This window comes from Mastomys coucha, unplaced genomic scaffold (assembly GCF_008632895.1).
Source record: "Mastomys coucha isolate ucsf_1 unplaced genomic scaffold, UCSF_Mcou_1 pScaffold3, whole genome shotgun sequence".
In the NCBI taxonomy this organism is placed as follows: Eukaryota; Metazoa; Chordata; class Mammalia; order Rodentia; family Muridae; genus Mastomys; species Mastomys coucha.
In genome coordinates, this window is record NW_022196909.1 from 43,883,905 (window position 1) to 43,900,206 (window position 16,302).

General features: G+C 48.9%; 1 protein-coding gene across 5 annotated transcripts in view; it reads right to left on the minus strand.

Annotated features, from left to right (window-relative positions):
* Window positions 1-11,466: 11,466 nt before the first annotated feature.
* Pde9a (phosphodiesterase 9A) overlaps window positions 11,467-16,302 on the minus strand; it is a 91,139-nt gene continuing 86,303 nt past the window's right edge. The window contains exons 17-19 of one of the 5 annotated variants that reach the window (XM_031347066.1): window positions 15,494-15,589; window positions 14,093-14,208; window positions 11,467-11,886 (exon numbers count right to left, since the gene is read on the minus strand). In XM_031347066.1, coding sequence (XP_031202926.1) covers window positions 14,113-14,208; window positions 15,494-15,589 — 192 coding nt within the window. In that variant the 3' untranslated portion in view covers window positions 11,467-11,886; window positions 14,093-14,112. Of the gene's footprint in view, window positions 11,887-13,084; window positions 13,788-14,092; window positions 14,215-15,493; window positions 15,590-16,302 lie in introns of those variants that run through there. The other 4 variants (XM_031347061.1, XM_031347062.1, XM_031347063.1 and 1 more) reach the window with 4 other exon arrangements.

A 16,302-nucleotide genomic window follows, 5' to 3' on the forward strand; every position in this document is an offset into this window, starting at 1 on the left:
CTTTTTCTTGATTATTTGTTTTCTGTGGTTTAATCTGTGTGTGTGTGTGTGTGTGTGTGTGTGTGTGTGTACATGCGCATGCACTAGTGTGTGCATTCTACTTGGGGCTTCCTGATTATTGTTGGGCGTAACGTTTTTGTCAACGTTTTGTAGGACCCCCCAGCTCCTACCTCTTTCTGTAGTTCTGACCCTGGTCTGGCTAGCTTGGTTTGGTGACCTCCAAGCCTCTGCTTCTGGCTTCCCTTCAGACATCTTTTCCCGCTGTGTCTCAGGCTGGGTAGATTTCAGCTGACTAGCCTTCCCCTGAGGCATCTAAAATGCCGCTGCTCAAGGCGATGGATTTCTTTATTTCAGTGTTGACCTAAGCCTTCCATTTCCTGTAAATTCATCTTGTGCATTGGAGTATGCAAGGGCTTCTGCCTGCTCTGTCATCTGTGTCATTTCTACATCTGTTTCTGGGGATTGGTTGAGAGGGAGAGAGGGGAGAGAGGCGGAGAGAGAGTATGTGTGTATTCGTGTGTGTACATGCCTTAAAATTTTTTTTGATTGTTTCTGTGTATGTATGTGTGAATGTGTTCCATTGTGTAATGGAGTGTTCTATAGACATCCTTCTCTAAAGTGTGGAGTTTTTGTGTAGCAGTTTCCTGAGATAAAACATTTTGTCTTAGAGGAAGCTTGCTTATAACACCAGATATTCTCTCTCCCCATGTATATGTGTGTGTGTTTCTGTTTATATATGTGTTTCTGTGTGTCTATATGTGTGTGTGTGTGTGTGTGTGCAGGGAAGCTCCTTAAGGAAGTAAGCAACCCAGAAGTTTCAGGAAGTCCCTGAAACTGACCAGATATACTAGGCCTCTACCTCCCCAAACATATAACTTATATTTTTTTAAAGATTTATTTTATTTATTTTATATGTATGAGTACACTGTAGCTGTACAGATGGCTGTGAGTCATCATGTGTATGGTTGCTGGGAACTGAACTCAGGACCTCTGCCGGCCCCGCTTGCTCTGGTGTAATTCACTGTAGCTGTCTTCAGACAGCACCAGAAGAGGGCATCAGATCTCATGACGGGTGGTTGTGAGCCACCATGTGGTTGCTGGGATCCAAACTCAGGACCTTCGGAAGAGCAGTTGGTGCTCTTACCCGCTGAGCCATCTTGCCAGCCCAGCATATAATTTATAAGGACTAGCTTAATCCCAGCACTCAGGAGGACCCATTTTAGTTGCTGGCAGAACCATTCCCTTGCCTGGGGATGCTGGGCTGTATGGAGTGGAGACCTGGATAGCAGCCCCATGCATTGCTCTGTCTGCAGGAGTAATGGGCTGCTTCTCCCAGTTCTGCTGCCTCGACTTCCCCACTGTGATGGGCTGTACCTTGAACAGTGAGCTAAGGTCAGTTGCTTCTGCTGGAGTATTGTCATAACAACAGAAAAAGAAACTAAGACAGTAGGCAAGTGCTCTACAACTGAGCTGTGTTCCCAGCCCTCTGATGGATTGGTTCAGTCTGTGTATTGCCCCCTATAAACCTAGCTATAAAATGCTAGGTTAGACGTTAGCTGTAAAATGCAGGTTGAAGTAAGTTGATAAGAGAAACTGTATCGTGCACACACAAATCGCAAGGACCACTGGAGTAATCTGCCTGCTTAGGAGGCAGATGTCCCTGAAAGTCAGGGGCTGCCAGGCCAATGCGGCGAGGCGGTGTCTCATGGAGTACATGACTGGATAAACACAGGGAAGAACACGGTTGGGAGTGTAATGTTAGCCCCAGACATAAACGATTTCTGTCCCAGGACAGCAGTAGGGACCAAGATGGACACCACTTAAAGGTAAAAGCTGGGCTCATTAATGAACTGGCACAGTCCAGTTAAGTGAGGTTCTAGGAAGCCACCATTTTGTGTGTATGTGATGTTGGATGTGTGTGTGTGTGTGTGTGTGCGCGTGTGTGTTTTCTCATCCACCAAGCAAATGACCCTTAAGAATTGTTTAACATTTAGCCAGATCTGGGCTGGAGAGATGGCTCAGTAGTTCAATTCCCAGTAACCACTTGGTGGCTCACAACCATCTGTAATGGGTTCCGATGCCCTCTTCTGGTGTGTCTGAAGGCAGCTATATTTAGCCAAATCTTTCTCATCGGCCCATAGGATAACCACTTTCTTTTGAGCTCTGTGACAAAGACCCTCTTCTTGGCCAAACTTTTCTAGGATAACCACTTTCTTTTGAGCTCTGTGACAAAGACCCTCTTCTTGGCCAAACTTTTCTTGACCCTTCTCCTAGGCCCCATTGGTGAACTTCCTTGTAAAACCCAATCTTCACAAGAACTCTTAAAGTTTATCAAGGACACCCCCACCCTCATATCTGATCCATGTTTGGGGTTGGGGGTGGCAGTGGCAAGGTCTTATGGAGTCTAGGCAGCCTTCATTTGTTTTATAGCCGAGGCTAGCCTTGAACTCCTGATCCTTCTACATCTGCATCGCAAATGCTAGGACTATAGTTGTGTGTGTGTGTGTGTGCTTCCACACTTAGCATGGTTGACATTTCTGAGGAATCCCTTGGTCTCTTTGTCCTCAGGACAAAGGTGTCTAGTTGACCCAGATCCAGTCTTCAGCAGGAAGCTGGTCGGTTCAACCGGCTTGACCTCTACCACCCACATAATTTTACAGTGGTTCTCAGTCCTCTGCTCTGGGGCTGCAAATCTCCAGTCTCTCTTGCTGCCTTGAGAGGAGAGCCAGTCTCTTGCCCACTGCAAAGCTCCCTGCCTGGTCCCTGCACCTGCTGAGTTGTTGAGGAGTAGCCTGCCTTGATGAACTTTGACCGACACCTCCCACCCTGTCAGTCACTTTTCCTTTCACACACCTGGAGAGTGAACGTCTGTATGCTTGTACACTCGCTTGGCGGTTTCTTTGTTCCCTGGGACCTACGCTCTGCCGGTTTGGAGGATGATCTGACATGTCTCCCTAATTGTGTGGGAATGATGCTCTTTGTGGCTTTCTGAATTCTAAGAGGAGACAGAGGTCACTTTTATGCCTTTTATTGGAGCCGGAATCTAACACGCTCCCTCTGTGAGCTCATCCCCTGCGGGATTTCCTCCTGAGGGGGTCCTGGGTAATGGCAGTCTAACACATCATTCCATAAGCCCACAGCGGGAAAGAGATGGCACCGAAAACTGGGTCACCCAGGAGGGTTTATGAGTCTAGCTTCAGAGATGGGGGGGGGGTTAGAAAAACCCATATTCTAATGCAAAGGGTGCAAGCAGCTGCTGCTTAGCTTTAGGTAGGAAAGGCCAAAGAGGAACTTACTTAGTTCAGGTCAGGTAGATGCACTTTGGAGAGAGGCCTGACCCATGAACCGCTTTGGTCTTCAGCAAAGGCAAGGACAGAGAGGGTCTCAGCGATTTTGCCAGCGTGGTCTACACGACAGAGAGACATTCTACCCATTCACGGCACCAGACACTCTCTTTTCCCAGCACCGTGAAGGGTGTGCCATGACAGTGTGTCACAATCCATCAAACACAAGCTCGAGGAGACACTCGAAGGGATGAAATGTTACGGTGTGGTCTGTGTCCACAGTGAAATCAAACTAGGTGTCAACACGAAGACAACGGCAGGGAACTCTTCAAACAACTAGGGCCCAGGTAACCTAGTTTTAAATGATCCATGGCTAAGAAAGGATCTCAAGGGAAATTAAAAAAAAAAAAAAGACTGCGAACGGAAGGGAAATGAAAATACACTGTATCAAATCCAGCCCCGGGGGCTCGAAGCTAAAGAAAGCCTGGCTAGGAAGGAGATTTACAACGAGAATGCCAGCAGGGAGACAAAAGATCAAGTCTCTTAACTAGACTTCAAGCCAGATAAAAAGGACCAAATAATAAACCTAAACAGATGGAAAGGAAGAAATCTAAGAGATGAAATTAAAAACAACGCAGGAAGTTGGCAGCAGAATGGAGCCGGCTCTTTGAAAGGATCAATACGCTTCTTGCAGGGCTGAGGAAGGAGAGGACCAAACGCTAATAATGGGAATGGAAGAGACTCTGTGACCCCCAGGGTGTGACCAAGGGACCCTGCAAAGCAGCCACGCCTATAACACTGACAGCTTACAGAGAGGGACCAACTGTTGGAACTGCACAAATCAGCAAATACATCTATCACAACGTACCGATTTCAACAGCTCCTTCCACTATGAAATGGAATCCATGATTAAAATGTACCGTCACCACTGCCTGGCTGTGGCCTTAAGCCTTTAATCCCAGCACTCAGGAGGCAAAGGCAGGTAGGTCTCTGTGACTTCGAGGCCAGCCTGGTCCATATAGTACATTCCAGGACAGTCAGACTTTATAAGAGATGATGCGTTTCAAAATAAATAAGTAATCCACTTGTTGGGGCTGGAGACACGGCTCAGGGGTCAAGGGCACTGTCTAGCCTTCCAAAGAATTCCGGTTCAGGTCCCAGCACACACGTGGCCACTTAACAACTGTAACTCCAGTTTCCAGGCACCCACATTCTCACAGCCATGCATATACAATACAATTGCATAAATTGTTAAAATGTAGCATCAACAGCAACATAGCTCCTGCCTCAAGGGGAAGAGGAGACAGTTTATTCTGGCTAATGGTAAATGGCTGGGACCCAGGTACACAGGCTAAGTTTACTCTGGGTACTGTGTGCTTCAGCATCAGTTCGGTTCTGTGAAGTTTTTATAGTGACGGAACAAAGCAAAGCATTAACTCAAGTCTCTTTAGAACACATTTGTGGGAATATCAGATAGACGGGGAGTTTCAGCAAAGGAGTGAACCCCCACCATAGCCTCGACGCCGTTTGAGGGCACGTTTAGCCTGCTTACTTAATAATAGTCACAGGCTATGATATCACACACAGAGGTGGCCAATCAATGGCTCTGAGGAGGCTAAGACACCCCAGGATAATTTGACTCTGGACCTGCAACATTCCAACTCCCCCAACTCAGAGATGGCTTTTTCTGGGACCCTCAGTTCATGGTCCCCCCTCTATCCTACACTCTTCTCACACCACCACCAAATGGCTATTCTTCAGTGGTTCCAATGAGAAAATTTTTTTTAAAGATTTATTTACTTATTATGTTCAATGTTCTGCCTTCATATATGCCTGTACATCAGAAGAGGGCATCAGATCCCATTGCAGATGGTTGGGAGCCACCATGTGGTTGCTGGGAATTGAACTCAGGACCTCTGGAAGAGCAGCCAGTGCTCTTAACCACTGAGCCATCTCCCCAGCCTGTTTCCATTGAAAATGATTCCAGGCATTTGAAGAGGAGCTGGCACCAATCTTTACCACCTTTTGTGAAATAGCAGAGGAGGCAGAAGCCCTTTTCAATCACCTCGAGACCAAATCAAAGAGACAATAGATGTGCATGCAGAAGTCTTTAACACACTAGCAAGTTGAATGAGTTCAGTACATCTACCACAAGAACCAACAATTAGGATCCGCTGGAGTTTATTCCGGGATGCAGGGAATGGTTCAGTATTCAAAAACCGACAAGGTAATCCATCACTCTGAACTCAGGGACACCGTTAGCACATTTCCCAGACAAACTTTCTATCTTGTGTATGTGTGTGTGTGTATTGGCTGGTTTTGTGTGTCAACTTGACACAAACTGGAGTTATCACAGAGAAAGGAGCCCCCGTTGAGAAAACGCCTCCATGAGATCCAGCTGTAAGGCATTTTCTCCATTAGTGATCAAGAGTGGGAGGGCTCATTGTGGGTGGTACCACCCTGGGCTGGAGGTCTTGGGTTCTATAAGAGAGCAGGCTGAGCAAGCCAAGGGAAGCAAGCCAGTAAGCAGCACCCCTCCATGGCCTCTGCATCAGCTCCTGCTTCCTGACCTGCTTGAGTTCCAGTCCTGACTTCCTCTGGTGATGAACAGCAATGTGGAAGTAAGCTGAATAAACCCTTTCCTCCCCAACTTGCTTCTTGGTCATAATGTTTTGTGAAGGAATGGAAACCCTGACAAAGACAATGTGTATGTGCACATGTGTGTGTATGCACAGGTGGAGGTCAGAGGTCAACTTTGGGTATTAGTTTTCAGGCTTTCAGGCTTTCTCTACTTTGCTTTATGAGACAGGCTTTTTTGTTTGTTTGTTTGATTTTTGTTTTTTGCCAAGTTGACTACACTGACTGGCCAGCGAGCTCCAGGCGTCTGCCTGTCTCTGTCTCCTCACCACCGGAATTACAAACGTGTGCCACCAAGCCTCCTTTGATGAAGGTTCTGGGACTTGAACTCCGATCCTGTTGCTTGCATGGTTAAAGTGGGAAACATCATGCCTTTCATCCCAGCACTTGGGAGGCAGAGGCAGGCGGATTTCTGAGTTCGAAGCCAGCCTGGTCTACAGAGTGAGTTCCAGGACAACCAGGGCTACACAGAGAAACCCTGTCTCAAAAAAACCAAAACCAAACCAAACCAAACAAACAAAGAAAAGACATGAATATTAGACAAGTCCCCTGCTACAGTTGAATATCCTGACCAATGGGAGCAGGATATGTGTACAATAAAGATGTGTTCCTAAGGAAATTCCCTTATTCCTAAATCCTGATTGGTAGAATAACGTGGGACAGATATTTGTAGATTTTAGGCTTAAAAGCTCTACAGGATTAAGATCAATGTCGTAGTCAGCTCCCGTGTCTGACCTATGTCCCTGATCAATCAGTCCTAGGTATATACTCAATAAGCTATCCTTGTCTGACTATGATTGGTGTTCGTGTGGTTTGTGAGACAACAACTGGACCCCAACAGCCTTAAAGGTACATCAGCACATCTAATCATTCAGGAAAAATAAATATTGAAGCGTAAACCAACAAAGCGTGTCTGGGCTAGACGCCTGAAAGCAAGAAAAAATAATGAAAAAAAAATCTAAACGAATGCAGAGACATACCTTGTTCCTGGGTTGGAAGATGTTAATTCACTCTACATTGAAATATACACTTCATTAAAGGTCTATGAAGACAAAGTAAAATTTTATAAACACAGGCAAGATAATTCTGAAATACAGGGAAGACCGAAATGGGCAATACTGATTGTTAACTTGATAGGGTCTAGAATCACCGTGAGACAAGTCTCCCGGTTTGCTTGTGCGGTGGGGGGTGGGGGGAAGGGGGATTATAATGAGGTGGGAAGATTCACCCTACAGGAGGGAAGCTCTGCTCCCTGAGGTGGAGCCTGCAGCCATCAACATGGAGGAAGTGAGCTGAACAGTTGCAGGTGTCATTGTCTCCTCTCTGGCTGCTTCTGCAGTATGACCAGCTGCCGCATGCTTCCCTTGTCTTGATTTTACTCGGTCAGTATAAAATTCCCTGTGTTGGTCCATATAAAACCTGAAGCTGTGCCTGGCGGTGGTGGTGCACGCCTTTAATCCCAGCACTTGGGAGGCAGAGGCAGGCGGATTTGTGAGTTCGAGGCCAGCCTGGCCTATGGAGAGTTCCAGGACAGCCAGGGCTACACAAAGAAACCCTGTCTCGGAAAACCAAACAACAACAACAGCAACAAACCCCCGAAGTTGCTTTTGTTGAAACACTGAATCACAGGGACAGAGGTAAAGAAGTAGGGGCTGGAAAGAGAGCTTGGTGGTTAAGAACATTCGCAGCAATTCCAGATCCCCTGGGTTTGATTTCAAGAACCTCCTGAGGCTTGCAACTGCCCTAACTCTCATGCAAGGGGGTCTAGCGCCCTCTTCCGGCCTTCTTAGGTACCGCAGTTATGTGGTGTACAGACATTCATCCAGACAAAACACCTTCTTGGGGTTTTTCTTTTCTTTTCTTTTTCTTTTTTCTTTTTTTTTAGCTTTTTCAAGACAGGGTTTCTCTCTGTAGCCTTGACCGTCACTTACTCTGTAGACCACTCTGGCCTCGAACTCAGAAATCTGCCTGTCTCTGCCTCCCAAGTGCTGGGATTAAAGGCGTGTGCCACCACTGCCTGGCCCTTCTTAGGGTTTCTATGGCTACAATGAAACACCATGACCAAAAGCAACTTTGGTGAGGAAAGGGTTTGTTTGGCTTAAACTTCCACATCGCTGTTTATCATAGAAGAAAGCCAGGACAGGAACTCATGCAGGGCAGGAACCTGGAGCTGATGCAGAGACCATGGAGGGATGCTACTTACTGGCTTTTTCTATATGGCCTGCTTAGCCTGCTTTCTAATTTTTTTTTTCGAGACAAGGTTTCTCTGTGTAGCCCTGGCTGTCCTGGAACTCACTCTGTAGACCAGGCTGGCCTCAAACTCAGAAATCCACCTGCCTCTGCCTCCCAAGTGCTGGGATTAAAGGCATGTGCCACCAACACTATGCTCTGCAAGTGGCTTTTGCCAAGCACTTGGGCCCAGCAATAAGAAAGGTGACATTCACAGATGTGATAACCTCCATGAACCCCCCCAGGGATAGCCTGGGAATGATGCTGAGTGCAAAGGCTAGCCCAAATACTCCTTCAAGTTTCTGGGCATCCTGAAAACCTGGTCCAACCGGAGGATTCCCAAAAGACAATGGGGATGTGCAGAGTTGCATGGGCTCTGGGAGTCCTGACTGTTCCCCATACTCAGTGTTTGGAGATCTTTCCCGGTCCCTAAGGCATTAAGGATTGTTGGCCTTGGAAGATTAGCATGGGAGCAAGGAGGTTATCTTAGACGTCTGTCGTTCACCATTGAGTAGGCTTTAAGCAGAGGAAATCCTGCCTCTCATAGATGAGGATTCAAAGGTTGCTAGGTCCTCCTCAAAGGCCCTTTGACTTGAGGGCTTCTACAGCAGTGAAGAGACGCAGTGGCCACAGCAACTCCCATAAAGGAAAGCCAGCCTGCCTGCCTGCCTGCCTACTTTCCTTCCTTCCTTCCTTCCTTCCTTCTTCCTTCCCTTCCTTCCTTCTTTCCTTCTTCCTTCCCTTCCTTCCTTCCTTCCTTTCGCTGATGCTTATTGAGCTCCTAGGAAGTCCTACCCATGAACATCATCCCCAAAGGTCAGGGTCTAGGAAGTTTGTTTGTTTTCGAGACAGGGTTTCTCTGTATAGCCCTGGCTGTTCTGGAACTCACTCTGCAGACCAGGCTGCCCTCCAATTCAGAGATCCACCTGCCTCTGCCTCCCAAGTGCTGGGATTAAAGGCGGGGGCTTCCTAGTTTCCTGGGAAGTGGTGTTTGCAGGGCGCCTGCTTACATGAGCGATCTGGATCCCCTACAATCAGGATGTCACACTGTGATGGGGGCCCTACATCGTGTGGGTCCAGGAGAGAATGAGTGGAGAAGTTAGTATCTATCTGGGGGGACAGGAGGGGAGGGAGACCCAGAGTTCCTGGCTGACTCTGAGATGTGAGGCAGGTCACAGAACAGCTCCAGAGACAGAGGTACGAAGGAGTCCAGGTAGGACCCTTGTGACGTAACCTGGCCAATTCCACATATCTTAGGCCTGGCAGTGAGACTTAGCACACACAAGGAGGTCCTTGGATGCAGCCCACACTTCCCACACACAGCGCTCAGGGTGCATCCGGTGCTAGGGGAAGCAGCACAGACCCATCAGCGAAGTTGGAAGTGCAAAGTCTTCAGAAGGGTCGGGACTTACAGCTCAGGGAGTAAAAATTCCCAGCCTCAACCCTGGGACAAGGTTGGGGCACCCAGGACTAAACTGAAGGACAATAAAACCAGGATGCGGGGAGGGGCCCACAAGGCAGGATGAGGCTGGGTCAAAGTTTGCAGACAGTCAGGAAAGGTCTGACATCAGGTATTGGAGGAGAGTGGAGACAGAACACCCCCCTGGTGGTGATGTCTTGCCTCTATCTAGGATGATCTCTTTTATCCAGCCAAAGAGATGGTGTGAGGAGATCCAGGCTAGGCCCAGAGGATGAGGAGATGTCCTGGGTTATCCTCGTAGCATTGAGTTCCTGTTCCGGAAGGCAGCGGATGAAGCCCGGGAGAAGGATAGAGAGATGAGGAAGAGAGAGAGAGAGAGAGAGTAGGAGGGAAGGGAGACAGAGGCAGAAGCAGCCCAGTGGAGCAGTCACTTGGAGCCACGGGGACAAGTTTTTATCTGGAGCCTCACGGATGAAACTGACCTTTGACCCAGAGTCTGGAACTCTGGGAGTGAACTTTCTGGGGGAGAGGAGGAAGCTGCAGCTGCATGGAGACCAGCAGAAGTGGAAAGGTGACAGCAACAATTTTGTCACCTTTGGCTCTGTGCTCATGGTCCCTATACAACCAGCAGACAGGTGTCCTTCCCAGTTCTCAGACAGGAAGCCAGATGTCTGGGTGGTTCCTGCTCTTTAGGGGCAGGTACGCATCTGTCTTCCCCCAGGGTGAAGAACATGCAGGACTCCGAGTCTCTTTTGCCAGGGTGCTAACCTCAATCATTGGGCTCCATAGCGATGGACCCTTAGCGCCATGCTCGGAGCACCAGGGCATCCCAGGCCGTCGATTACGAAAACATAATAACCACAGGGTTCAGAGTTCAGAAAATAAAGAGCCCCTGCGATCGATAAAGATGGCCCCAAGAGGAAAATGAGCACAGAAGAGGAAGCTGTATGGGCAGTGAGCAAACCAAAAGCTAGAAAAGGCACCGACCTCACCGGCCCTCCGCATGCAAATCAAGGGGGCGGGGCATCCTCCTTCCTAAGGCACGATGGGAAGCCAGAGCGTATGATTAAAGACTATGCGGAAGGGTAGCCAGAGTCCTGCACCCAACGAGCTGGAGACCTAATTTATCTGAGAAGTGAGCAGGGGCAGCTCAGAAAGAGCTCTGTTGTGACATAATTAGAGTCTGGTGATGGCGGGAGAATAGTTAGCGCCGTAAGTTTGTTAGCTGGATGGTTTAAGAATCGCTTGTGCCGAGCAGTTAAGTTGCTGAAGCGACATTGGCATGTTGGAAGGCACTGGAAGGCCTCCTGAGTGACCCCAATTAAGTCTCCAGTCTCTGGGCCTTCTGGTGTGGATGGGGCAGTACTCATGTTCACGGTTCATGTTAACCTCAGGCTGGGTGTGGTTCTGGGATCTCGGGAGACCTAAGGTCCTAAATGTCTAAGAACAGAAGCCAGGTGGTCCTGTCCCTGGGCGGGTGCCCAGGTCTACCAGTCTTCTGCATTCTCCCTATTAGAGCAGAATCCTAGCCAGAGAATTCAGAGTCCAGGTGTATGAGAGGACGTAAGCAGGGTGTGTGAGACCACCTCTTTGTGACCTGTAGGGCTCCCGGGGCAGTCACCATGGGACTTGGAATGTCCCCATGGTCTGCCTTCCAAAAATGAAGGATAGGGCATTTCTTCTTTTGGGACAGAGTCCCACTGAGAACTTGGGGAGTAGATTCCAATTCCCTATGGGCACTCAGCAGATGTCACAGTTGAGGTATGCCAGAGGGGATCTGTCTCCCACATCACCACTCTAGTACATGGTGCTTCAGTCTGCCTTGCTCCCCAGCTTCTGTACACATCCCTGATGCCTTCCCTCTGTTCACAAACACAGGACACGTGCACGCCCCTGTACTCGGGCACCGTACTGACGTTTAATGTGGAATTTACACAATCCCTCACATCACATCCCACGGTTCCACCACATGAAGTTACATCCAAGGGAAAACCAGAGTCCTTGGAAGCCCGAGTCTAAAGCCCAAAGGAAAAAAAAATACAGACCCATTTCTGTATAAGAATATATTATTTAAAAGACAGTTTAAAAATAAAAATTCTGTACAGCATCGTGAACTCCTGTTTTTATATCAATGAACAAAATGGTTCTTAGAAAACATGGTCTGTGGCAGGTCGTCGTCTGGGCACCACCCTCCTTGTGGAGAGGATCCTGGGAAGTCCCACTTGGCTCTGTCCACTCAGGGGCCACAGCTCATCTGCTCTAACTGGCACGGGCTGCTGGAGAAAGAGGAAGTTGGCATGTTGTTCTCTGTGGGGCCTGGAGATGGAATAGTCACAGGACTGAGTGGGGGTTTGAGATGGTAATAACATACATGCGATAAGAAAGCAGAAAGACCTGGGCTGCAGAGTGCTAAAAGCCAGCACTGCTCTTGCAGAGGACCTAAGTTCGAGCCCCAGCAGGTATACCTGCCTGCAACTCCAGTCCCAGGGTATGCAATGGGGCACCTGCACTCATGTGTACATATATATATATATATATACATATATATATATATGTATATGTATACATATATACAATTAAAAATTGTGTGTGTATACATAATTAAAAATAAAATAACAACTTTCTCTTTCTTTCTTTCTTTCTTTCTTTCTTTCTTTCTTTCTTTCTTTTTCTTTGTTTCATTCAACAAAAGTAGGGCTGGAGAGGTAATTTGGTAGTTAAGAGCATTAGCTAGTCTTCTAAAGGACCTAGGTTTAATTCCCAGCATCCATATGGTGGTTCACAACTGTAATTTTTTTTTTGTGTGTGTGTGTGTTTTTAGAGACCGGGTTTCTCTGTGTAGCCCTGGCTGTCCTGGAATTCACTTTGTAGACCAGGCTGGCCTGGAACTCAGAAATCCGCCTGCCTCTGTCTCCCAAGTGCTGGGACTAAAAGCGTGCGCCACCACTGCCCGGCCACAACTGTAATTCAAGTTTCAAGTGATCCAGTGTACGCCTCTGGCCACCATAGGCACCATACATGCTAGCAGTACAGAGACACACAAGCAGGCCAACACACACACACACACACACACACACACACACACACACACACATAACCAAAGGGGCTACTAACTGGAGATAAAAGGGAACCATCTGGTCGGGATAAGCAGGTGTGTGAAAACCATGACTTTGTATACGAATCTAAAAAATTAATAAGATATAAAAGCATGAGGTTGGGGCTGGGAGATGGCTTAACAGTTAAGAACACTGGCTGCTTTTCAGTTCCCAGCACCCATGTGGCAGTCTACAACCATGTGAAACTCCAGTTCCAGTGGATCCGATGCCCTCTTCTGGCCTCTATGGACTCTAGCACACACATGGTGCAGATATTCATGTAGGCAAACACATGTACACACAAATAAAAGAAACTGGAAAAAAAATGAGGTTGTCAGCCACACAACACACGTGGGCAAAATTAAACAATATCAGTGTCAATTTTCTTTTCAAGAACATGACCTGGCTTCAAGGCTCACTGGATGGATACCTCAGCACCGAACAGCAGTTCCCACAACTGCCCAAGTCCCAATAGTGGCATGGTGACCTCAGGCTTATAGATGACAGCTCTGGGGTTCACACACGGCTGCCACTTGAAAGGTTTTACTAAAAAGCATGTCTCAGGCTGACGTCTTTGCTCTTTCCCCTTCAAACCCAGCTTCTCCGTCTCCATGCGTAAACCTGAAGCTTATCCGACAGACCTAACAGCCGTGTGATTAGTGAGAGCCTGGAAAGCCCTGGAGCATGCGCTGGAGCAAGCCCTGGCGGATGGGTGTTCGGAGAGAAGCGCTGTGTCAGCAGATGTCAGGGGACGAGCTTGTGGTGACGAGGACAAATGCTCTTTAAAAGCTGCTAATACTCCAGATGTACTTCACAGACGATTTCGTCTCAAGAGTGGCGCCCATCCTGATAATTAATCCTTTCTTTATCCAAAGTGTGAACCCTTCCACATCAGAGCCCAGGTTCTAATTGGGATGCGCAGGATTAAAGTTTCGCTCATTGGAAAGCCGGCTGCATGCTGCGGCTTGACTCAGCTCTTGCCCTGTAGGTGTATCAGGCGATTGATACTTTATACATATCATCCCTGGAGAGTTCCTGTGCCTCTGGAGTGTTGGCGCAGATGCTCAGTCTCCACTGGGAGGTTAAAGGTGAAAACACTTGACTGCAGTGTTTGGAAGAAGGCTGTGGGAGGCGATTAGGATAGGCAAAGGCATGGTGGACATCCTATGACTGAGTTTCTGGTGCTTTATAAGAAGAGGGTGGGGGACCCACTCAACACACATACAACACAGTCACACACATGCATACATGCATAAATACATACACAAACACAACTACATGTACAAGCAAATGTGCACACACGCATGCATGTACACATGCACACGCACACGCACATGCACACACACACGCACATGCACACACACATAAACTCACTGGCACGCACCCAGCCCTCCCCACATATAGAACGCCAGTGGTCTCCCACTTACTGCACACGTTGAGACATCCATCAGTTTGGAGGAGAACGGCCTTCATTGTCTTTCACATCTCTGTTCTTCTCTGTGGCGTTTTCGGTGGCCCCAGATGTCAAGCTCTCCGTCTTCTTCTGCAACTAAGAGAACAGAGGTCAACGATAGCCCCTGGAGAGGCCTGGCATCCCTTCCCACTGGGCAGCAGAGGGTAAGATTGCACACTCAGGTTCCCCCTGAGCAGTGGTTGATGGGATGGCCGTGGTAGCAGAGGCCTCTGCAGCCTTCCTGTGGGAGCCTGGACTAGGAATGCTCTCATGCTGTGGCCCTTTTCTATGTTTTGCTCTATGCCTTTTAGATTTTTTCAGAGCTGTCGTGTGTCTGTGGCAGGAGATGCCAACCAGGGCGATTGGGATGGCTGGTCTGTACTCTGAGTCAACCTGTACGCATTCACCACAGGTCCGTGACACACCTGGCATTGCATGCTGGGAGTGTGTGTGGCAGATGTGGCCAAGGGGTGTGTGTGTGTGTGTGACCAATATCAGGCCACACCTGGGAAAGAAGGCAGAGAAGATGGATATAGAACCATCTATTACCAGGGAGCTTGGGTGGATGGGCGCCGAATAGGAAATGAGAGCCTGAGGTTGTGTCCCAGGTTGGGTGGTGGGATCTTGGTGGCCAAGGAGGGGTCTGGAGTGTGTAAGAAGTGGGGGAAGTTTTTTGGGTCATGGATGTCATGGTAGGAGCATCAGGTGGGTGGAGAAAGACCACATCTGGCAGCCACATCAGGCAGGAGGTGTGAACAGAACCCCTAGTGCCAGAGCATCTGGAAGAAGAGATGCTCACCCAGGGGCTGAACAAAAAAGCTGTACTCCTTTTAAGAATCTGTTGAGGCAGTAAGTGGCTCCTACCCTCTCCTGGGACCCAGCATCCACAATGCCCTAAAACCTCTCCAACCCCCCCAGACCGAGTAGGGTAGCCGAGTGGCCCTGTGTGCTCTGTTTCTGAAAGCAGGGACTTGGGCGCTTGCTTTGTTCCTCTGTCTTTTTCGATGCAGGCCTCCCTGAACAGGCATCCTGGCTGGGAGGAGGACACGGGCCAGGGAGGTGCTAAGAGACGCCGCAGAGGCAGTTCTCCAGGGTCACGCAGCTGTGTGCCGACTCTCATTGGCAGGCTCAGAGGAAAGCACTGCCCGACACAGACACTCTGCTTTTGGTGTGCGTATGTATGAGTACGCTGTCACTGTCTTCAGATACACCAGAAGAGGGCATCAGATCCCATGACAGATTTGTTGTGAGCCACCACGTGGTTGCTAGGAATTGAACTCAGGACCTCTGGAAGAGCAGTCGGTGCTCTTAACCGCTGAGCCATCTCTCCAGCCCAAGCCTTGGCTCCTGTGCCTGGCCTTTGTACTACTTTTACCTCTTTCACGGCATCGTCCAGCTGCTTCAGCTCCTCATAGTGTTCTTGGGACTCCCAGAGTGGCTGCAGCATGGTCTCCTTGACAATGGGGAAGAGCTGGGGAGCAGAGGGTCCAAGGTCAGCCCTCATAATCACGTTAGGCTATGGAGAACACTAGAGGACGGCTGTCAGGCCCTTTTGGGTACTTGTGAGCTTCAGGGGTGTCACTTTGCAGGGGCCTCAAATCAGGGACTTCAGGGAAATCCAAGGACCGTGAGTCTCCTGGCCAGTTCCAAGTCCCGGAGACTCAGGTGCATCCCCAGCCACCTCCCTTCTCAGTCTTTCATTCCCCAGGACCCAGAAGGTCTACAACCTTCTCCTGTCCCCACTGCTTTCAGTAAGGGAAGGGTAAATATGGCCTCAGAGGGGCTTATGTGGGGGACAGATCTGATAAAATTCCTGGTGGTGGTCCTAGGAAGAGAAAGGATGTGGGTGGCTCTGCGACACCCAGAGAATGATGGACAAGCGGGTAGAGGTGGGACCAATGGGGTGGCAAGAGATGCGTGTGTGTTTGGGAGCCAGGGGGCTAGAAGTGGTGGCCTTGGACAGGATGCATAGGTCGCTCAGGACCTGGAAGGCAGAGGCTACAGAGGCTGGGTGGCGGAAGGCTAGGATCTGGTTATGGGCACCGATTCCAGTTGCTCCTTTAAGGCAAGGCCTGGAAGGATAGGAGAGCCAACAGCTGGTACAACTGGCTGGGTCTTAAAGCTGGCAGAGATGGGCAGTGGAAAGGTGGGCACCGAGGGCCTGACATGCACACATGGAGTTCT